The sequence below is a fragment of the Myodes glareolus genome, chromosome 4, assembly GCF_982192425.1.
Source record: "Myodes glareolus chromosome 4, mMyoGla1.1, whole genome shotgun sequence".
NCBI lineage: Eukaryota > Metazoa > Chordata > Mammalia > Rodentia > Cricetidae > Myodes > Myodes glareolus.
Genome location: NC_142029.1, coordinates 69,296,907 through 69,321,058, shown reverse-complemented (window position 1 = coordinate 69,321,058; position 24,152 = coordinate 69,296,907). Strand labels below are relative to the sequence as shown.

The 24,152-nt window shown below is 48.7% G+C and overlaps 1 protein-coding gene across 1 annotated transcript in view; it reads right to left on the bottom strand.

Moving 5' to 3' along the window:
* Clmp (CXADR like cell adhesion molecule) overlaps positions 1–22,913 on the bottom strand; it is a 108,429-nt gene extending 85,516 nt beyond the window's left edge. Inside the window, exon 1 of the mRNA XM_048417070.3 lies at positions 22,541–22,913. Within this exon, the coding sequence (XP_048273027.1) occupies positions 22,541–22,565 (25 nt within the window). The 5' untranslated portion in view covers positions 22,566–22,913. The remainder of the gene's footprint in view (positions 1–22,540) is intronic.
* Positions 22,914–24,152: the final 1,239 nt, after the last annotated feature.

Here is a 24,152-nt window from a genome sequence, read left to right as displayed (position 1 = left end):
CACTCGATGAGGGTGCTGGGAATCGAACTCAGGTCCTCTGGAAGAGCAATACATGTTCTTCACATTTGAGCCATCTCTTTAGCCCTTTACCCTATTTTTTACGTGAGCCAGACTAAACGGTGATGCTAGTAGTTTTATACAATGTGTTCACACCCATAAGTAGATGTGGGGCAATCTTTCTTTCATACACGCCAGAGGGAAGGTTGAGCATAATAACCACAAGGAAACCATTGCGTGCCTGGATGGCTACATTTTAATGTGTGATCTCACTTGGAGAATTGAGTGGCAAAGGGAAAGAGCATGGATTTGGCAGCCAGATACACAATAGTCTGAGGCTGCTCCAGCTTTGTTCCCTCTGCAAACCTCGGTGTCCAGTGCAGCACTAGAGCTCCCACACGTGTTTTACAGATAGAAAAACTGAGGCTCGGGGACACGGCATCTGCCTAAGATCACGGAGCTAAGACACAAGTGGCACCATCCTCCCCCTCCCCCTCCTCCCCAGCAGATTAAAATCCAAGCTTAGACTCCAAACCTTCCTCCCCCACACCCCCTGTTTGTGTTTTGCTTTATTTTGTCTTTTTTGCTGTACTGAATGTTGAACCTAGGGCCTTCTACACGCTAGGCAAGTTCTCTATCCCAGACCTACACCCTAGCCTACCGTGTAAACAGCTATAGACTTCAGCTTTTCACCTGAAGTAGAGGCCAAAGCCCCGTCCTCTGCACATCCTTCTTGCACATATTTGAGTGTTCTCCCCACCACGTATGCCACCTCATATGACCTTCCCCTTGTCCCACTCCAGGGACAGGAAGTAGTTAGACTTTGCTTTTCTCATAGTGTGCACGACAGGAAACTGTGATCGTGTTCATCTTTTCTATTAACAGAAATAAGATGTCCAACTAGAAGGGAGGACATTGGCCAAGATGGTCGAGACAACCCACATTCATTCCGCTTTGACTATGGCTCCTTTTTCATCTGTATGCAACAGCACTGTCTCCTGAAATAAGATGTTTCACATCCCTGACATTGGGTCTCCTTGAGCTGTTTTGGTAAGCACTGAAAAAATAAACACGACCTCCTTCTTGCTGCCTCCTCCGGAAGAGGTGTCCGGGCTCTGGGGAGACATCACAGGGCACAACCTCATTCTTGGACTTCTTCTACCTTCTGAACAATGCACTCTGGTTATGGGCAGCACCCAAAACCCTTTGGAGTCTCTGTTTAAGGCCTCTGAGAGTCGCCTTTAATCTAGAAACTAGGGAAAAGTTCGGGGTTTTTCAAAACTGGTTCCTGGGAGTTATTTAACTCATACCTTCTTACTCAACCCCACATTTCCCCTGTTGGCTGGAGCCATCTGGTTTGTGTTCACTGTGAAAGATGATAGCGGGATGTTACCCTTTTGAGAGTGCAGGCCGGGAGAGGGGGGCAGAAAGTTCTCTACCTCGGCAGCTTTTCCTTCGGTTTCCCTGCCTCACAAAGGTGGCTGGAAATATTTTCATTTTGGCTGCATTCCGATTTGCTTGGGGGCATTGCCTTTGTCAACAAAGACTGCACGCATGTGGAGTCTCCTGGGAGAGGAGCTCCGCGGGCCACGTACATCAAAGAGAACTTCAAAGGGAGACGTTTGTCATCTGCATCCAGAGTAAGTCACTCTGAAGGGTCACATCCTGGTCCCTGTCCTCAGGTGGATAATTTAAGGTGCAGACAGATTTTGGCTCCTCCAGCAGTGAGCTTCCTATGCAAGATCGTTTCGTGATCCTGACAGTAGGGTCTAAACTGGTGCAGCTGGTCCAGGGTGAAGCAGCGTCACACTGCAGCAGTACGGGGCCTCCCAGTCTCCCAGGGAAGAAAGTATAAAGACTAGGCGGCCGTGCGTGCACATGGAAAGGAAAGAATACACACACACACACACACACACACACACACACACACACACACACTCACACATTGCTCATGTGTAGCCTGCTGCCTTTCTATGCTGGTTGAAATGTCAGTCTTTTGAGGAATAAATTTAATAAAAGAATGCTGATTTGAAGTTTTGTTTACATCTATAGCTAGCAATATTTTAACAGAGAGTTTCTGGTTTTGTGCCCGCATTTTAAATTTTATTTATTTATTTATTTATTTTGAGTCTGGGTTTCTCTGTGTAGCCCTGGATGCCCGGGGAACTCACTTTATTGACAAGGATGACCTTGACAGCAGAGATCTGCCTGCCTGCCTCCAGAGTGTTGGGATTAAAGATGTGTGTCCCCACACACAGCCTAGTGCCACATTTATCCTCAAAACACTGTGGATCCCTGAAATATAAGTCCAAGAGACACTAGCCCAGGTACGACTCTACTTCAAATAAAATTTTATTTAGTCAGTAACTAGATTCCTTTTTGAGTAATGTAAGACCATGTGGGCTTGTCCGCAGGTATTCACAAGGAATGGATGTGTCTGGGAGGCGAAAGAGACACCGATGGCCAGCAAACTAGGTGTTCTGTGAAGTTCTGTCCAAGGCCAAGACAGAACTAATGGGATCCCAGCCACCGACACGCCCCCACATTTCCCTGAGAACTACCTATTCTCCTTCACAATGTCTGTTCTCTCTTGCCCCCTCAGCACCTGCAGGGATGGGGAGAGATGGAAGCTGCCTGTCCACCAGGGCAGCTCCACCCTGCCAGGCACATCAAGTGGTATAAACAGTGTGAGAAGACCTTGTAAGCGCTGTCTGGGCTCTGAATCACATGCGCGAGAATCACCATGCTGTGTGTCATGCGGATACTTGGTCTGCAGCAAGTGTTTGAGACCCTAAGGTCGAGCCCTTCCCAGAAGCTAAGGACAAGGGAGTGAGCAGGTCATTCACTTGTTTCGCATTCATTGATCTTTAAGTGTGGGCACTTTGAGGATACAGAGAGACGGATCCCTGTCTTTGGAGAGCTCACGGCCCAGCAGGTGACAAAGCCATGTTTGTGAAGAGCTACATTTGAAAACTGGGCCTAAAGAACTTAGGAATTCAGTTGGAGGTCTTTGGCAGTGGGGAGAGAGGAGGCAGCCTGGGGGAAAGATGGTATTCAGGTCATTTAGGCTGTCTTAGAACAAGCCTGGGGTTTGGATTCAGAGCCTTCCCTTGAAAGCCTCAGTGTTTTAGGGTGTTTTTCCTTCTTTTGGTGTAGCATCCATCTGGGGTTTGAAGTGAGGGAGAGTAGGAAGTGGACATCAACCCAGTATCCCGTATGTTATGAAAGCTGTCTGTAGCACATACAGCATGTCCGTGGGCATCTCCATCAGAGCAACTGTGATCACCCTCACGAGGCCCACATGAGATGTGCACACAAACACCCCTTCACAGAAGGGCAGAAGGGGCAGTATCAGACCTCATCAAGCCCCCAGCCACACTGGCTCCTTCCAGTACTTCTCCACCCAGCTGTCTGCGACTCTGCCCCCAGCTGCACGTGATCTGGAAAACGCTAGAGAACACAGGAAGTGGAAAGTGAACGGAAAGTGAAGACTCCATCCATGCCATTTTAAGGGGGTTCTCCCCTATGCTGGGGTGGGACTGTTCAGTGATGCATCTGTTTGGGGAATCACCTACTTTCCTGTATGTCACCCTCCACCCACACTCCTGTAAGTAAGCCCCGTGATCTCATTGGTTTACTAAACTAAACTTGGGTGGAATCTTTTCTTTGGTGTGTCATTGGTGCCATGTCTCAGGTGAACAGACTTTTGTCCACATCTCCCTAGGACAAGTGATGTGGTGTCCTGTGCCCTGGGTGTCTGCTGGTGTTGCCTTCCACCTCCTCTGAGTGCGGATTCTGGAAAGAGAATGTAAGCTAGGGCACTAGCCTCCTTGGGCTACATTTTTCTTAACCTTTGTCCAAAGAACTTGATGGTAAATTTATTCCTGAACTCAGATGAAAGGTTCATGAGGGATCCAAGGAAGCCAAGCGAGAATGAAAATATGGTCTGTGGCCCCGAGATGAAAATAAAACTGAAAGCAGTCTCAAGTCTAAAGGAAGGGCTGCAGGGACGGCTCAGCAGTTAAGAGTTCTTGCTGCCCCTGCTAAAGACCTAGGTTCTATTCTCAGCACCTACATGGCAGCTCACAACCATCTTTAATTCCAGTTCCTGGGGATCAGGCACTCTCTTTGGGTTTCCATGAATATTATGCACACACATGCAGCAATACCTTCATGCAAACACCCATATACATAAAACAATAATAATTTAAGCTACAGCAGCAACACCAAGGAGGTTGTCAGGTGCTACAGAACCAGGACTATAGCTGAGCCTCAGTTTACCTTTCACCATGACTCAGATAGGATCAGAGACAGGCTTTCACCCCCTTCCTGAATCTTTCTCTCTTCCCTCACCTGAAGATGAGACCCTCAGTGAATGTGGTGGTGCACATATTTGATCCCAGCACTTGGGAGGCAGAGAATGGTAGATCTGAGTTCAAGACCAGCCTGCTCTACATGATGAGTTCCAGGACAGCCAGAACTAATAGTGAGACTCTGTCTCAAAAAGACTCCAAACCCCAAAACTAAAAAGACGAGAAACCAACCAATGAACCAACCAACCAACCAACCAACCAACAAATCAACCAATCAACCAACAAAAAAAGACGAGAACTTGGAAAGCTCATTCCTTGGATGCCATGCTTTTTGGAGTTATCAATTTACAACATCTCCATTGTGGTGATGGTTTCATGGATGTATACATGCATCCAAATTTATCCAACTATATACTTGAAATACATAAAGTATTTCATATGCCTATTATATTTCCATGAAGTTGTTTTCTAAAGCCACTTTGGACTATTATCAAATGTCTTCTACAGAAGGATGCTCTTAGTGATTCTGTTACTCATTAGACTGCAGAGAAAAGCCTTCATTTTTAAGTCACTCTTTGAAGGAGGTCAAACATGCCATTGTAATAAAGATGTTCAAACACTGGAATACACATTTGCATTTTCTCCCTGGAGGATTCCCACTGCCTCCCATTCCTTCACACTAGTGTTTTTCTGATTTCAGTCAGAGAGATCCAAGTTCATGCCTAGCTTCCTGTCCCTGAGTATACCTGGAAACATGACTTCTCTGAGTTTCACCAGTGGCTCTTCTACAAAATGCTGCTACTTCAGAATCCCGATGGACATTAACTTGGACTGTATATCAAGTTCTGGTACATAGCATGACCCAAATTCATGATGGATGGTTCTATGATGGCGAAAATCAGGGAGAGAAGTGTCAAGGAGAATGAGAAGATTGAGAAGAAGACAAACATAAAAGAAAAAATCTTCTTTAGGTATTTAAGGGGTTTCTGACTTGGGAGGCAAAGGCAGGTGGATCTCTGTGAGTTTGAGGCCATTATGGTCTACACAGGGAGTTTCAGGACAGCCAGAGCTACATAGTGAGACCCTGTCTCATAAGAAAATGGTTAAAGGGTTTAGGAGAAGGATGTGAGGCCATGATGAAGCAGAAAGGACGTGGCTTCTGAAGTTTCCTAGCTTGTGTCACTGGACAAGTCACTGGATCACCTCTGTGCCTCAGTTTCCATATTTGTTAAAGGTCCATGGATAGATACTACATACTTCAGGGAGAAGTTGTTTTACATGAGGTGACATGCACATGGACGTGGCAGGCATGGGGCCTGTCACAGATAAAGGTTTAAAATACATCTTAAAGTGCAAAACGATAAATCTCTGTGTGCTCAGTTGGTGGCAGCTGCCGGGAAAGGAGACTCCCACTCTGAGAAGAAAGTCATTCCTCATGCTGAGAGCTGTCTTAAGAAGAGTTGTTTGCAGATCCTGAGATCTTTCTTGCTTGTGTGTGCTTTCAAACCGAGGGCAGAGAAGTCCCTGAAGGGGATTTATGTTGGGGAGAAGGTGGGTGGGGTAGTCTGCAGAGTTCTCAGCAAGTCTCCTTGGAACATGCATCAGTGAGACAAATGGCCTGGGTTCCTTTCCTGACATGACAGCTTACTTGCTAGCTCTATAGCATCAAACTAACTGACTGACTGACTAACTAACTAACCAGCTGACTAACATCGGACTACCCCCGTGTTAGGGCAGCTTCGTCTATCAGATGGGAATCTCGATGGTACCTACTCCATACATGTGCTGTAAAGCTCAAGAGAAATCACACATTGAGATCGTTGCAGGCGATCTAATGACTCTTCTATTCTGAACCATATCGCTATGAGCCATGCGGACAAGAGCACCTGTGTTTCCACCATGCGGACGTGGAGAATCTCTACCAGACAATGCTCTCGGCTCAGGGGTATAGAGGAAAAGACAGAAATAAAGTCTAGGCTGTGGTAGAAACCGACACTAAAGGGCTTGGAATTTAGTTCAGTGGTAGAGCATTTGCCTAGGAAGTGCAACGTCCTGGGTTCAGTCCTCAGCTCCAGAAAGAAAGAAAAAAAAAAGCAACTGATACTAGACAAAAGTGCCTTCCTATAGACAGATGCTGCGAGGTTCTCACTCCCCACAGTAGCTCCCGCGTCGAAATCTCAGCGCTGTGTGTGATGATTTTGGACAAGATCCTTGGAAGGTAATTAGGTCCTGAGGGGTGCAATGCCTTTTTACCACGGTATGAGGGAGGACACAAAAAGAAAACAACAACTGGCAATCCGCAAGACGGCTCTCTCCAGACACTAAATCTGCCAGGAACTTTATCTTGGATTGCTCAGCCTGTAAAAACACCGAGAAATACATTTTTGTTCTTTATGGGCTACCAATCTCCAACAGTTTGTTACAGCAGCCTGAATGGGCTAAGACATACCTAAAGAGACATGCTAAAAGATACTCAAGGCTGTGGTAAAAGTCTGGGGGAAAAATAGAACAAGGCGAAGTGACAGTGACGTCTAAGGAGCAGGCGTCCTGGTTAGACTACAGAGCGAGTTCGGGGAAGGTCTCAGTGAGGCAATATGTGCCCTCAAACCTGAAAGGCAGAGAGCCAGGCTTGTAACCATCTGGGAAAGAACATTCTGGAAGTGGGGGCGGAGAGACCCTGAGGCAGAAGCCACTGTGACACCATCAGGGGAAGAGGTCTTAGGGTTAAGTTGCACAGGTTGGGGTACCTGGGAGATGGTTAGGCTCTGTTCATAGTGGAGGGAAGTCTCAGAGAGCAAAGGCAGGGCAGGGACACAGCTGCTACTAGCGTGCAGGTGACAGGGGCTGCTGCTGCCTGAATGAATTCCTGTTGGAGAAGGGGTTTCGCTCCTGTCTCCATAGGTTGTGGCTCCAACCTCAACAATAAGAGCCCTGGCTCTCACTAGAGCGCAAAGAAGCCATTGGCCTGGGTCTCTCCTGTAAAAGAGCACGCTAGGGCTCTGAAGCTGCACTGTGGGAAGGGACCTAGCCATTCCCCCTAGGATGGGCACAAAAACCCAGAATGAGAGGCCCTTGTGTCTTAGTCAGTTTCCATTGCTATAACAAAACAGTAATGTTGGTTAATATGTAAACAAAGGAAGTTTATTTAGAAGTGAATATCCTGTGTGTCTGAGGTTGAAGTTCCTCTGGTTATGGGCTCATGGCAGGATGTGTCATTGCGGGAGTGAAAGAGAGAGAGACAGAGAGAGAGAGAGAGAGAGAGAGAGACAGAGACAGAGACAGAGAGACAGAGGGAGACAGAGGGAGACAGAGAGAGAGCGAGCGCATTTAGTGAGATAGGAAGCAGGCTCACTCTTACAACATGCCTCTACAGCAGAAATCATCCAGAGTCCCACAACAACTACCTTCCTCCCTTCCAAGGACAGCAACCATTAAAAGTCCCATCATCTCTGAACACTGCCACACGAGGGACCAAGCACCTACCACCAGAACCTTTGGAGGAAACCACTTCTAGGTCACAGTGCCTACCAACGCACCCCAACATGACCTGAGATTCTCCCCCACCCAGTCTGCGAGCTACCAATGTGTACTATTTCCAGAGTGAGAGCAGAATGTCACAACAGCCTCCCCTCCCACATGTTCCCCCCCTCAACCCTCTGCTCCAGGTTCTCCAATGCTCCACACTCCACCCTGCACCCACCTCCAATGCAAAGTCCTCACGTGACTGCGCTCCCCCCTCACACTGCTTGAAGAACCTTCCATCTTCCTAACTGTCTTTTTGCAAAACCCCTAGTCCCGTCCTTTTCTGCTCCATACATTTTGGCTCTGTTTGACACTGTTTGCCATTTTTACTTTCCTCTGTCAACCTGGTCCCCTGGCCCCACTGATATGAGCAGAGTCTTGAGTCATGTGTGGTTCCATATCTACCCACAGGATCCAGCAGAGAGTCGCCACCTGATTGAAGAACATATCCTCTTAGAAGGTCCACCTCCGGCCAAAGACAAAAACATGCACGGAAAAAGTTGCTATGCAAACCAAACCGAGGTCAGAGACATTCTCCCTTCTCTGAGAGAAGTCGCAGCTTGGGTTCTTGGTGTCAGGGCAGGATTCATATCACTGCAAAGATCAGCCTGGTCTCAAAAGGCTTTGACTGAGCGATGAACACATCTATCTCATAGCCTGCCAGCCACCCCGCCCCCCCTTATCCCCGAGCTGTCCAGTTGTCCTCCTTTTTAGCTGCCCACTGGGCATGTGACTTGGAACCAGAGAGAAAGTTGACAAATATGGGTTATTGCTTGTTTTGGTTCAAGTCAGCTTGGCAATACAAAAAATACAAATGTCTTCTATACCTTTGCTTGGTGCCTTTTATGCACCAAACGACATCGGATTGTGGAACGAGATTTCAGAACAAAATGATTTCAGGAGCAGTGAGAGGGCTCAGTAGGTAAGGGCACTTGCGGCAAAGCCTAAAGACTCGTGTTCGATCCCAGGACCCACATAGTAGAAAGCCTGAAGCAACTCCTACAGGTTGTCATCTGGCCTCATTGGTCTCTCTAGTGTGCTCCATAGCATATATACACAGCAAGCTCATAAATGGTTTTGTTTCTTTTAAGATGAACAGAAGTCTCCTCTCTCTCCGTGGAGAATTGAACAACAACTGTTCTGACGCATGGTTGGTCGGAACCCAGAGAAATTATTGAAGCCCTTCACCTAGAGTCAAATCCTATCACCTCTGTTTACCCAGGCCTGGCAATCACCCTAGGGGAAAACAGGCTGGGTCACCGTTGATAGCTTGTTTCTTGTTATTATGGGGCCAGACGTGCAGTAAAGAGGGGCACGTGTAAGCTTGGATAGTTCTTTCATGGCCTCATCACTCCATCAATGGATGATGGCTGGGGTCCACTGCTTCCCAAGCCTGGTTCCTATGGAGGCTTTCCCTCCATGCTTTTCTTCCCATCTCTTATCCTGCTGTGCACACTGCTCATCCGCTGTCAGTCTCTGCCCACATCCAAGGGTACAGGCTTGGGGACCGAGGAACTGCAATACTCTCCGAAGACCGGTCTGTCATCGGCAAGAGTCATTGGAGATACTCAACCCCACAAGAAGAGGTAGAAACTCTTAACCATTGCTCACTTGACCCCACACTAGGGATCCCAAGCATTACCTTCCAGCTGGGCCTGATGAGGACGCCTTCCTTCCTCTGTTTGTGGACCTAAGGTCTTGTTTTTGTGGCCCCAACAATGCTCACATAATCTCGATGTGAACCTCCAATTCCTCAGTGCCCATCATAAGCACTGAGTTTTTCTCTAGAGCGTCTCAGATGTCTTTTCTTTCTTAAACTTCATGGGAAACTTGGTACAGTGAAGATTCTCATTAGGGGCAGGGTGTGTGTAGGTCTTCACATCTTTCAAGCTTGCTGGGGAAACCAGTACTGCGGTCTGAGGACCCCATTCTGAGTGGCTTTCTCAAGGCTACCCAGGTTTCAATCCTGAAGATCCTACACCCCACCTCCTGAGAAATCCCACAACCCTGAGCAGACTGGAGAAACTGGTGACCCTACTCATTAAACAGGAGGCCCATAGGGAGCGGTGGGGGAGCCTGAAGTTTGCTCCCTGAAGGAGCAAAGGAAGCTCCCTGAAGGGCATTTGATGAGCTGGGGTGGAGAGGAGACACGGAAGATGAGAGCAGCTGCCCACAGAACTGTGAAGCAGAGGGTAAGCAATGATCTAGGAGCTGGGAGTTTTGGCTTCTTGTCTTGATTCCACTACTCACTGTGTCACATCGGGACAACTGAGGACAACTGACCTCACTGATCCTTATCCGGGAAATGGGTGCCGACACTATCTGCCTCAAGGTGTTCTCCCAAGGATCTCAGTAGTGAACGAGGGAACATACACTTCTTACAGCCTCACCCCAGCTTTTGGCAATTACTGCCTGACTTGGGTTTCTTCTACTTGCTCTGCCTCAGTGGAGCCCTGGTAGGGTTAGTGACGTGTGAGGACTATCAGGGCAGGAGAGGAAGGGGCCGGGGAGATGACTAAGTGAGCACAGCACTTGCTGGGCAAGCATGAAGCTCTGTGTTTGGATTCCCATACTCAGCAGAAAACTGGATGTTGCCGCAGGCAACTGCTGGGGGGAGGGGTGGAGACAGGTAGAATGGGGGAAGGACTGTCTAGGCCCAAACAGCTTCCGGTTCAGTAAAGACCTTGTCAACAAAAACAAGGTGGATAGTGACAGGGGGAGGCATCCTAGCATCAACTTCTGGCTTCCATATCTGCATGAATAGGAGCACACATATGCACACACAGACATAAGGCATAGACACAGACAGAAACACACACAGAGACAGACAGGCACACACACACACACACACACACACACACACACACACACACACACACACACAGTGAGAAAGAGGGAGGAAGGCAGCCCTAAGCTCTACATATTAGGGTACCCTTCCACTACTTGGCCTACAGACCCAAAATGAACAAAACAGGATCGAGTCAACACTGCTGGGCTGGTCTTGTCCACTAACGACACTGTTGGAAGGAGAAACCACATGCCCTGAAAGTTATTAAGTGGAAATAAACCACTTGGAAGAGCTGAACCAGTCTTGGCTCCGGAGGACTCCGATGCCCTCTCCTCCCCTCCATCCCGCTGCTGCACCGCTCCAGCAATTCCCTCCTGGAGTCAGCGCGGTCCAGGATGCTCTGCGGGGCCCTGACTGTGAGGCTGGCCCCTCTCCTTGCAGATGCCCCTGCCAGCTTTGCTCAGCACCTTCATTATCATGCCCTCTCTGTGGCCTTTGTGATGGTGAAGAGATCCTTGGGAGAGGAAACATCGGAGTTTTCTAAGCTTCCTTTCCCCATTCATTAATGTGTTTCTTTGTTTCTGCTCCATTCATCTCCAAGTATCTAACATGAGCCAGTGACCCATATAATGTGATGCAAGGTACTAGGAAGGTATGAACATGATGCTTCTAGGGTACAGAGCTCTCTGCCTGGGGGTCAGACAAGCCTTGGCCAGGAGGGAGCTTGGTGTGAGGTGAAGGAGTTAGAAGCTCATTAAGGTAAAGGTCTCTATAAGTAATGTGTGGGACCTAACACAAAGCCACCCAATGAGCTTAGGGGCCTCAAGGGTGGGACCTTCATGGAGCTGCTTCACTATTATAGGTACAGGGTAGGTGACCTTCACAGATCTCTCCCCCCCTTCACCTTGCCCTCTCTGCCGCATCCCCCCCACACCTAAGAGAAGGTCACGTGGAGCCTGGAGGGTGGGGGACAAGAAGATGATTAGGCGACTATGTCAGTGTTCAGGGGATAGTTACTTGGATTCCTTGGGGTCTTGAGAATTTCAGAGCTCTGGGAACAGGGTGTGAGAAGCAGTGGGGCAGAGAAGGTGGCCTGGTTTCTGGCCTCTCCTCTGGGGAGAGGGGATGGAGGTAGGGCAGAGCCTGCTGCTCCTGGCTGTTGACTGCAGGATGGAAGATAGAACTCCCCCCGAGGAAAGCAGATGGGGAGCAGGCCTCAGAGAACAACCCAGACTCCGCCAGCCTGGCTCCAGAATGCGTTCTGAGTGGGAATTCTAGGCCTGTGGGAATCTGGGACATCAGCTTGGTTGTCTTTTGTAGGGAGAGAAAAAAAAATCACACTTGCTGTTTGGGTCAGTGGCAAAAAGCAGGTTTTTCTTCTCACCTTGAGGTTTTCCTGTTGACGTTTCCCCACTCCCAACTTAAAAAGGGAAGTATAATTCAACATGTCTTGAATCTGAGTATTGGGCTCTTTGGAGTCTAATTTTGGTGAGGACATGACCAGTTGAGAACAAAGGAGCTGGGGCTTTGTGTGAGGCTAGACCCCAGACCGGCCCCTATCTGTGTACCAACCAGCAGACACTGTGGAAGGATACAGACAAGGGTGGGTGATACAACGGCAGTGCCAAGAGCATAGCTAGTCATAGTATATTTAGTCTTATTTGTATAAGTGTAACACCCGAGGTTTAACCGGAGACAGAATCGTCCATCATTATGTAGCACGTGTTACCCAAGCTGCCGCGTCTTTCTTTCCTTTCCTTTCTCTCTCTTTCCTTCTTTCTTTCTCTCTTTCTTTCTTTCTTTCTTTCTTTCTTTCTTTCTTTCTTTCTTTCTTTCTCTCTTTTGTTCTTCTCTCTCTTTCTTTCCTTCCCTCTCTCTTTCTTTCCCTTCCTTTCTCCTTCCTTCCCTCTCCCCCTCTCTCTTTCCCTTCCTTCCTTTCTCCTTCCTTCCTTCCTGTCTTTGTGTGTGACAGGAGGCGTGTATTCACACGTGTCTAAAGGCCAGGCATCCACCTCAGCTGTCTTTCTCTATCACTTACTTTTTGAGACGTGGTCTGCCAGTGACCCTCTTGCTCACTTTTGGGAGCTGACTGGTGATCCCCGAGGCTCTACCCGCCTCTGCCTCCCAGCACTGGGTTAGAGATGTAAACTGCCCCACAGGCTTTTGCATGGGTGCTAGGAATCTACCCGAAGCTCCTCACTCCCCTCTCCACAAGCCACCTTTCCAGCCCTGCCTCTTTGTGCTTGCCCTTCTGTGTAGAAAGCACACTACCACCACACATCCTTAAGCAATCTGGTGTCACCTGCAAGTCTCACTTTCTAACCGAAAAAAGGAATAACCACCTAGAGGCTGTTCTACAATAGATTACCTGCAGGCATCTCTCACGCGATGGCTACAGACAGGAGTTCCCCAATAAAGCGTCATTCGATGGTGAAACTAGTCGTTGGGCCATCCCACACAGACAGGCACCATGAAGCATGCAGGAGAGGTTATGAGAAAAGAAGATCTACAGGCCATTCTATGGCTTCAGGGACCTGCAGGCGGGAAGCTGAGCCGTCGAGGGAGGGCCATCTTGACCACAGCGACATAACACATAAAATTATTCTCCCAGAGAAACAGCAGACAGATGGGGCACAGATGGGCCTATGAGCCTTGTGAGGTCCTAGAGCAGGACGATATCCCCCAAAGGGACACTAAGGGACTTGCCAGTGGGATAAGGGAACAGCAGTGGCCACTGCAGGCTGACTGTAATGGCCTGGTGTCAACTGACTTCAAGCAGGCCACCCACCAAATACCCCATGGGCTGACACTCCCTGAGCAAAGACAGTCATGACAATGACAACAGACGTTTATTGACTGCTGATTATGTAGCAGGCAGGGAGCTAAAACTCGAAATGCATTACTACATTTAGTTTTCACACACACACACACACACACACACACACACACACACACACACACAGAAAATGCAATGACATTGTCATGCAATGGCTGCTGAGAAAACTGAGGTTAGGGAGGTGAAGTAATTTTTTCAAAGCCACACAATTATGAAGTGCCCCAGGCCAGCATCAAGCCAGGATCTGGGACCCCAAGGACCCGGCTCTCACAGCAGTTGTTCCATGGCTGGTCTCCATGGAAGCTTTCTGTGCCTTCCCTCTGCTCATCCCTTGAAGAGTGATTGCAGATAATTGGAATTGTCATTGGGAGTAATGAGAAGTGACAGGGCTTGGGTTAGAAGGCACACCGCTCCCCGTCTGCATGATCCCCCTCAAACCCAAGCCTAAATTTAAACAATGAAGTCACAAAACAATTTCCCTCTTAGGGATTTGCTTTTTCCTACTCCCTTCCATCACCCAGAAGAGATATCAGAACGTGTCAGGGGCTGACGTTCTATTCTGTACAATGGATTTCTTTGAGAACAGAAAATTCCTTCTTGGCTTAATCCTGCTTGTTTCCCATGTAGAGGAAAACCACCTATGAATCCAGCTGAGGAGTCCATCAAAAATCCCAGCGAACCCATCTCAGCCTACTGATCCCTTTCTTCCTCTTTTTAGCGTCCCGCGAGGGATGCTGCAGTGGAGGTGGCAGGTTGTGACGAAGAGTGACACCGTACGTTTCGGTCGGCAAGGACACAGAGGATGCTGGGAGATTCAATCCCTCCAGGAGGCACCTGGCAGGATGCCAAGGACACACATTGATTAACCCAGCCTTTTCTGATGTTGATGGGTCACCCTACCAGCCTGCCAGCTACTTTTTTAGCACCAACCTTGATAATGTGGAAGTGTAGCGAGAGACTGGAGATCGTAGGGTCTCCCCCACAAACACAGTGATAGGATTCCTGAGAATTCCTAGGGCCCCCCCTCACATTCCCCATGCGCACTCTCTTCTCTGTGTTTCTGAATGTTTTCCCCCACTGCTCAGTGCTTAGGTGTGAGAAACTGCCCTTCCATATGATAGGAATCACCCCAGCTCAGGGATGGTGCCCCTGCAATTGTTTATGAGGGAGAGGCCATGAATAAAGAAGAACCCGTGATGAACTTGAATATCGAAGACGCTGAAAGGAAACTGATGGGTTGCTGTGGTCATCCTTGAAGATCGAGCTCAGAGAGGCCCTCTTCTGACAGCTTTTCCCTCTGCTGGTTCTAAGCTCCCTCCTCCCCTCCGCCCTCTCTTCTTCCCTTCTTCCCTTTCTCCTTCTCCCCCACCCTATCCTCATCCTCCTTTTTTTCTTCAGTTGACTTTCATGGCCCGACCTCTCCAGACCCGCTTTGCCATTTCTTCAGAAAAGCCACCACTAACTGAGGAACTCTTCTGAGGAGAACAGTTCCGTTCTCTCCGCCCAGGAGGGGGCTAAAGGCAGGCTTTTTCCCTGGCTTCTCCTGAGACAAAGCAGTTTTCAGCCTTATCACAGCCAGACGCTGGCTGGGGCTACACAGACTGCCACTCACAAAATAAAGGTTCATTTCATCGTGCTTCCCCATTTTTAGTCTGCAGGGTGCCAAAGGAAATAAACTTTTATGTTTTCAGAATCCAGACAGTTGGAGTTCAGAAAACCAAACCTTTTTTCCCCCTTTCTTTTTGGAAGGGGAATTAAGGGTCTGCATTCTTTCTTTAGGATCAAGGAAGTCAGAACTGCTAAAAGCAGGATTTAACTAGAAAGTGCAATACACAAGCAGGTCATACAGTCCCCAAGCCTTCACACGTATAGCCACAGGATCTTGTGTTAATACGGGAGGCTCCTGTGCCGGACCCAAAAGTGGGGCACACCACCTCACCAGGAACCCTGAGGACAGCGATGGGCCTGCAACCAGTTAGGAAGAGCCAACAATGGGGAAACACACAGGGTGTGTATAGCAACTCACTCATAAACAATAGCTGGTAATCCAAACAAACCATTGGAGTCAGGCAGGAAAAGGGGGTGAACGGTACATGGCCCAACATCTTGAGCCTCTAGTTTGGCTGCACTGAGCCTTGTAGAATAACTGTGTGTCTCATAGCCTTGGGAATCCCCAGTCCCCGGGCTATTGTCTCTGTTACCGAGGGTACTCTTGCAAGTTCATTTTTATTTCTCAGAGCCTTGCTTTATTTATTGCAAAATACAGTAATAAGACATTTGCTATCGAAGAACAATGTGGAAATGACAGAAGGCATGCAAGCAGACTTTGTGTGAGCCCTTGTGCTTGTCCCTTTAAGATACTGGTCACTTCGAGTGGCCAGATCCCACAGCCTGAAGAAATCAGGCCACATTCCCCTGCAGCTCTCTCTTTGGGACGGAGAGACCATGTGTGGCTGGAGGGTTTAAAAACCCTTAATTTATGGTTCTGGTTGGACCCAGCAACTCTATGCTCCTTGTCCTGTACAGTACCCCAGACTAAATCATGTGGTATGAAACTTTCCTGCCAGCGGCTGATGGGGGTACTTCTCCAAAGCTCTCCTCTGGGCCTCCCCTCACCACTGACAGCTTTCTCTCTTTCTCTTTTAGCTATTTCTCCAGTAGAGCGCCTCCTCTCTGATTCTTAAAGGGAAGTCTCTTTAACCTTTAAATCAGTCATCTTGTCTCTGACACAGCGCACGGTTCCTTTCTATCCATTTCCCACCTCGGGGCCAGTTACGGCTTTCGTGGCTGGGCGATTTGCTCTTCTATTGAGTTCATTCCTGCAGAGTAATTTCACGCCAGTTCTTCCCCTGAACCCACCCACCAGCTGACACTTGCCTCTTCTTTCCAATGTGTCACCAGCTCCCAAGCCTTGTCCAGATGTTGAAAATGGAGCCAAGTGGTGGCTCACACCTGTAACCCAGCATCTGAGAGGCTCCAGCAAGGTTGCTGTAAGTTTGAGGCCAGACCAGGCTACAGAGTAAGACCTTGTCTCAAAGAAACAACCACCAAAAACATTTGGAATTCCTACTAGTATTATGACTTACAGAATCCTCTCCTAATGTGGCACAAATAGGCTTAAAATACAGGATTACATTTGCAAACACAAACACAAGTTCTAATCTATGCAAGGAACCTTAATGGCAGAACTTTACACTTTATCATGTGTAAACTATGGATAAAGAGGAAAAAAGCTGGAGCAGGGAGGGAGTCAGCAAGATAGCTTGGGGTAAAGGAACTTGCCTCAGAGCCAAGTCTGATGACCTGAGTTCAATCCCTGGAACCCATATAACAGAAGGAGTGAATCAGCTCCTGTGGGTTGCTGGCCACTGGCTCCCCCCCCCCCCCCAAATAGTTTTGCTATTTTGTTTTTTAAAGCAGAGGGTTTAATGCTGATAAACAGTTTTGTACGATAAACCCTCAAAACTGGTCTTTCCTCGGTGTTTCTCCTTTCAGTTGTCTTGTAGGTAACTTTGCTTAGAATGAAGTCCTTCTGGTAAGTATTTCGGCCATAAAGTCCCCAGGCACAAGCATCTGGCCATCACTCTGACCTTGAAAGACATTCCCTAGCTCTCAGAGCTTCAGAGCAATTGTGGGATGAAAGTCACAGACTGCTTTGTCCCTAGTACTTAATTGACTGCTAGGGGTGCATAATCATGGCCACCAATTGCTACACTTGGGCAGTACCCGAAAACAAAACAAAAAAAACAAGCAAGTGTGGTGGTAAAACCACATCCTTCCCAGAATTAAAAACCAGCAGAGAATAGCAGGAGATAGCCCTGTAAGAAAGCCCAGAGAGGAGCTTTGTCTAGCATTCTTGTTTTAGAGGAATGTTAGGAAGAAATTGGAGACCTGGGGCGGGAGGGCGGGGGGGGGGGGATGACGTGTAAGAAGGCTGGAACAACACGGCAAAGTTATGAAGGAATAGGAGCCTCTGCCATCCCTTCCTGTTCTTTGTGTGCACACCACATGTTTGGAACTTGCCTTATGAAATAGTCTTTCTTTTCTGAATACATCAAACATGACACTTCAGAAAATTTCCAAGATTTCCAGTTATGATGGCTAAATTGAAATGTTTCAACATCTGCCCTAGTTTTTCAAGCAGTTTCTCAACATGGAAAACCATGCCAATCACTCAGCATTTAGCTCATCTGGCCGGAACTCCGGAAGGCCAACTGGGATCTTGAAGCTCAACTGCGCAAGAGGAAAGGGGAGGGAAGACATCTTCCACCTCACGAATGTGGGACAGGACTCATCATGGAATCTGGGTGCCGGTGTTGACTCTTTTACTATGCTAGTTTGGTAACCTTAGCCAACTCTCTCTGAACTTCGGTATGCTCTTCATCACAAAAAAGGCAGATTTAGATAAAGGATGAATTTGGGTTCCAAGGAAGGTTACCTGGAAGCCAAGGAACCCCTGGAGATCTGGGAAATCTGATGTATGTGCATGGGCCCTCCTCTCAGACAGTGAGTGGGTCTCAACCTCCCTAAAACCACCACCCTTTAACACAGCTCCTCACGCCGTGCTGACCCCCAATATAACATTATTTTTGTTGCTACTCATAACTGTAATTTTGCTACTTTTAGGACTCATAATGTAAACATCTGATGTGGAGGATATCTGATATGTGACCCCCCCCAAAGGGCTCACGACTCACAGTTTGAGAACTCCCGCTCTAAGAAGTAATTTTCATTAGATTCTCTGAGAGATCTGAGTTCAAATTTTTTGGAGATATGGATTCTGATAGTAGCCTAGTTTTTTTCCCCCAGCTGTGACAGTCTCTGTGTGTATGTTTCAAGACATCTGTCCAATAGTTCACCATCATTAGGTGCTTTGATGCATGTGTTACACAGCTGTGCATAGGATGAGACATGAGTCTTTTGGGATCATAATGCTATTGTGACCATCATCAATAATGTGGGAAGATGAAAGACGTGTGGTCCCACTCAGTTAGGTCATTGCACCACCCACCCATGAACTATGCATGCAAACCTTCCTCAGGTTCATTGCTGGGAACCAAGCTCCTCCCCTGTCCTCTTTGAACGAGGTGTTTATACTCAGTATTAAAAGCAATGGGCACTGGGCTGGAGATTTGGCTCAATAGGAAGGGAGATCACCTTGAATACACTAGGTTTGATTCCCAGCAACACACACAGACACACACAGACACACACACACACAGAGACACACACACAGTGAGAGAGAGAGAGAGAGAGAGAGAGAGAGAGAGAGACAGAGAACAACCAACAACTTCAATGACTCTTTTACATGCTAACCTGAAAGTTAAGGCTTTTTTTTAATTATTTATTTTTATTTCATGTCCATTCATGTTTTGCCTGCATGTATGACTGTGCGAAGGTGTCAGAGTCCTTGAAACTGGAGTTACATGCAGTTATAAGTTGCCATGTTGGTGCTGGGAATTGAACCTAGTTCCTCTGAAGAGCAGTCAATGCTCTCAACTGTTGAGCCATCCATATCTCCAGTCCAAAAGTTAAGTTTTTAAAATGGCAAAAAAAAAAGAAAAGAAAGAAAGAAGGAAAGAAAGAAAGAAAAAGAAGTGAGAACTACTACAGACTTGGGGGGAACAAAAGGTCACAGAATCATAGAAAAAATTTTTGAATTAGGGGCTGGAGAGATGGCTCAGAGGTTAAGAGCATTGCCTGCTCTTCCAAAGGTCCTGAGTTCAATTCCCAGCAACCACATGGTGGTTCACAACCATCTGTAATGGGGTCTGGTGCCCTCTTCTGGCCTGCAGACATACACACAGACAGAATATTGTATACATAATAAATAAATAAATAAACAAATAAATAAATATTTTAAAAAATTTTGAATTAAAGATCTTCCACCCCTGCCCCTTTTTACACATAAGAGAAATGGAACCAGAACCCAGAGAGCTCACCACTTTCCAGTCTAGGCTCTTGGCTTCCTATCGGTTATCCAACAAGACAGCAGAGTCTAGAATGGAAGGTGTGGATCATGTGGGACACAACCATGGCCACTATTACAAGAAAGTCAGGGGGCAGGGGGAAATAAACCAGATCTGAATAGCAAGAGATGGCTCAGGATGCTACAGAGGGGCTAGATTCACGTTGAAGAGTTGGGGTACTTGGCCACACTCACTAGCAGGTTCGAAACAAGCACGATGCCAACTGATCTACCCTTGCTCAGAGTATTAACCTCTCCCGTACCTCCCAGCTCTCCAGCTGGTTTGTGCATTTTCAACAAAAAGAGGCTTTAAGTCAACCGCCCATGAGAGGAGCAGCATAAAAAACTCCCCCTTTAAAGGACCAGTAGAATAAGAGGGGAGTCGTCCTCCCCCCACCAGGCAAGTCTGAATTTTAATTTTGGCTTTTGTGAGAAGTCCTCAACATACCAAGGCTCAAAATCGGTTTACAAAGAGGAGTGGATCCAACCAGCACACCTGCTTTCCTGGTGTGCTACTGACCCAAGGCCGGATGCCATTTGAAGAGGAGGTTCCCTTAAAAATCCCTCCCTTTTGATGCCTGTCTCTGATTTGAATAGTTTAAGCAACTTAGATTCAGGACATGGCGAGTCTTAATCTGCTAATGGCCAGATAAGGCAAAGATCGGGTATAGATGAAGATTCATGAGAACTTCAAGTCAGCCACCCTTTGTCTTTATCACAGCCGGCTGTGAGATGGACTCAGAAAGAAATCAAGCTGGGAATCAACTCAGCATCCTGTTTTTCCCTCTAAAGAAATGACTACACGCTGGGCGGTGGTGACACACGCCTTTTATGCCACCACTTCGGAGGCAGAGACAGGTAGATCTCTGTGAGTTCAAGGCCAGCCTGGTCTACAGAGTGAGTTACAGAACAGGCGCCAAAGTGACAAAGAAACCCTGTCTTGAAAAACAAACAACACCACCAACAGAGAGAGAGAGAGAGAGAGAGAGAGAGAGAGAGAGAGAGAGAGAGAAGTGGCTGCACTTGCAGAGTACTGGGCTCAGTTCCCAGCACCCATGTGGCAGCTTACAACTGCATAACTCCAGCTCCAGGGGATCCAATGCCCTCTTCTGACTTCCATGGGGCAACAGGCACATACATGGTGCACAGAATACACATGCAGGCAAAAACTCATACACATAAAATAAGCACATCTCAAGTAAAACTTAAAAATAAATAAAGAAACCGTGACTAGGTCATAGCCTCTGATCGCTGTCTCAGTCGGGGCCCTCCACTGACCCCCCCTTCCTCATAAATTAAATGAGCACCATCGATGGCCACATCCAGGCCTACCAGCTGACCCCAACCACTCGAACCAAGTCACTCGCCACGGTGCATGGCACACCACATACAGTCTACCTTCAACTCCCATTTCTGCTCATTATGAGCCTGTGGTTCTGATGGCGTTCCCTGACCTCTGGACACCTTGATTTCGTCTGCAGTATGAGTGTAGGCCTAACAGGTCTCCAGTGGGGCTGGTGTGAAGAACGGAGTCATTAACAAAATCATCCACATTAAAGTGCTCAGCATAAAAAGGAGCTCGAATGACAGTTGGCTCTACTAAGGCAACTCTGCGTTTGATTCTGTGGCACATCTGAGTTCTGGTAGCTTAGAGGTGTGACTCCGGAAGGCTGACAAAGGTGCCATCTCGCCATGCCAGCTGTGCTGCAACAATTGGCCAATATCTCAAAGAGCTTAGAAAAGAGCCCCTCCCCTTCCCTCCTTGGATTCTAGCTCTCCTCTTCCTATACTGTAGTGCTTACCAGCCTGCAGGCGGTACACAGGCATGCCAACCGGTGTGTAAGTTTTCAGACACTATCTGCAAGCTCTGCTCACCATGCCAGGTGGCTCTTTAGATCTCCCTCACCTCTACTGGTTCTTCCGGACTCTGGTCTCCATCCATCTCCCAGAGATACTGGCTCTCAAGCCTGGGGACACTCTGAAAACCATCTCATTTTCTTGAGGGGACAGGAAAACTAAAGAAACAAAGCTGGCCCAGGGTCACCTGGCTAGTCAGTTCAGACCCACTGGTTAGCTCTCCTCCACCACACCTGACATACTCTTTGGATTTCTGAACTCCAGCTAACTTTGGGTTTGGACTCCAGGTGGACAGGATCCCTGCTTCCTGACACATGCTTGGACTTTGTTCTCTTGTCCCGCTGCCTTCCTGGCCTGGTCCCTCACAGGTTCGGAGACCCCCTCCAGCTCTTTGCACACATCCCTTCTGTGCCCTGGTCCACAGAGCTGCCTGCGTCCAGCCCAGGCATACCAGCCTGTGCCTTATGGCACCCACACCTCTGGAGGCCCTCCTGGTAGACACCGCCTAAGTAAGGACCACCCAGAAGGGCTTTTTCTGCCCCGAGTCAGGTTCAGAAGGGGGCAGAGTCTGGTCTTTCCTTCCGTCGCCTCCTTTCTGCATCGGTTTCAAGGACTCTAGATTCCCTTCGCCCAGGCTCTTCACATTCCTGTCCTCCGTTTTCTCTGCTTTTCTGGCTTTTCCTTTCTCTCCTTCCCAGGGTCGCATTCAGCTTGTACCTTCTGGGGGGTCACCTGGCTTCTTGGTGCCTCTTGCACCCTGCCCTGTTTCCCTCTCTACCCTTTGCTCCTTTCTTCTCTCCTCCCTCTCCCTCCCGCTTCCCCTTCAACACATCTGTTTCTAATCTGAGCGCTCAGAGGCGCCTGTTTGAAACAAAAAGCTCCCCCCACCCTCAAAACCTGGCACAGAAAACCCTGGATGAACCTTTCCTCCCCGGCTCTCCACTTTCCCCTGGTACTCCTGAAGCCAAACCGCTCGCTGAAAAGTACCCTCCACACCAAACGGTTCTCCGCTAAACTCCACCAGGAAACGCCCCCACCCCGTAGCTGGCTGGAGGGCCCAGATGTGTGAGACATTTCGATGGCCGACTGGGCGGTCCTCCGCAGCCAGATGCGCCCCTCGGTGGCGCGGAGGCAGGGACCGAGTGGTTGCAGCACTCCGGGACTGCAGGGACCACAGTGCTGAAGGCGGGTCTCCACCCAAACGCAGGGTGGCGTTTGCCCAGGGCCATCCAAACTCCCGCCCTCCCCAAGACACTCACCTAGCCAGAGGAAGAAGAGGGACATCCCGATCCCCAGACACGGACACTTCCCGGCTCAGCGCTGCTTGGCTGCAGGGCGACCGAGCGCAGCCGACGGACCTTCTGCTAGCAGGGCGCGGCGCCTCGGGGTGCGCGCGGGGGGCTGCAGCCATGTGCGGGCGCTGGCCCCGCGCCCGGGTCCCTTGCGCGCTGCGCTCCCGGGGCACCGAGGGCTTCTAGCCCAGGCTCCACCAGCTTGCGCCGGGACGGGGGCCGGGCCCTGGGTCAGGAAGGAGAAGGCGAGGCGGTAAGGCGCTACCGCTTCGTGGAACACTTTTCCCTGTTTGGAAAGAAAACCGACTGGAGAAAGAGGAAAAAAAATTGAGCTGGAACCACACGGCTGCCTCCTACCGCAGCCCCTCCCTCCATCCCTCCCCTCGCCCTCCCTTCCTTACGCTCCCGCCCTCCCTCTCTGCATTTGGGGTTAGCTGCTGGGGCTGCTTTACCTCCCACCCGGGAGGGAGGGCCGCGGCCCGGGGTGATCGAGGGGGGCGCTCGGTGCCAATTGATGCGGTACAGGAGAGAATCTGCAGTACTTCAGCCAAAAGCCGGTGAATGCGGCCTTCTCAATTCTTTTCTCTCCCTGATCCCTCTACTCTTTTGTATATTTTTCTCCCTCACAATGCTCTATGTTTTCTCTCTCTCTCTCTCTCTCTCTCTCTCTCTCTCTCTCTCTCTCACACACACACACACACACACACATTCACTTTTTTTTTTGCGGGAGGGGGAGGGGGGAAACAGGGTCTCACTATGTAGCTTTTTGTTGGCTTGGATGGCTATCTATGTAGACCAGGCTGGCTTCGAACTCACAAATCTCACAGAGATCTGCTTCTGAGCGCACCAGCACACCGGATTTTGTTCACATTCTTGCTTCTCCTCCTCCTTCCTCTTCTTTCTGGTTTCCCCAGCCTCTCATTTCTCCTCTCCGGTCCCTTCTAGGTCTGGTTAGGTAGGTATGAAGTTACTGGGGTCACCATGTAAATAGTGGGTTTCTGGCCTTCCTGTGTGGACCCTTTGCTGCCTTTGCCTTTGCTCTTTGTCTTTGCTATTTACAGTCACTGGCTGTTAAATCTGCACAGGGCTGAGCCAGCTACTGTCCCAGAGAAGTGGGAATCTGAGGTTCAAGGAAATGGCGATGCATTAAGATGCAGACCTATATCCCAGCACTTGGGAGGCTGAGGCAGGAGGATAACCAAGAGTTCACATCCACCCTGGACTATTTAGTGAGTTTCCCAGCCAGCCTAAGCTAGGTGTAACCAGCCTTGCAGGGATAAAGAAATGACAGACCTGTGTCCTGCAATCTGACTGTCCCGGGCTTTTAAAACAATGAATCCCAATAAGCTGGAATTCCCCCAGGCATCTCATGTTGGGAGAAGAAAAAGCCTAGTGCCTAGAACAGCCAGGGAGAAAACTTTTCTCATGGAAAGGAATTTGCAGTGTGTCACCTTACTGCAGAGACAGAAACTCAGTGATGGGCAGGCCCACACCTCTACTGGAAACTGCATACTAAGAACACCTCGGGCTCTACTTAACCATCAGCTCCAGAACACAGGAAAGATGGACTGGGCAGAGC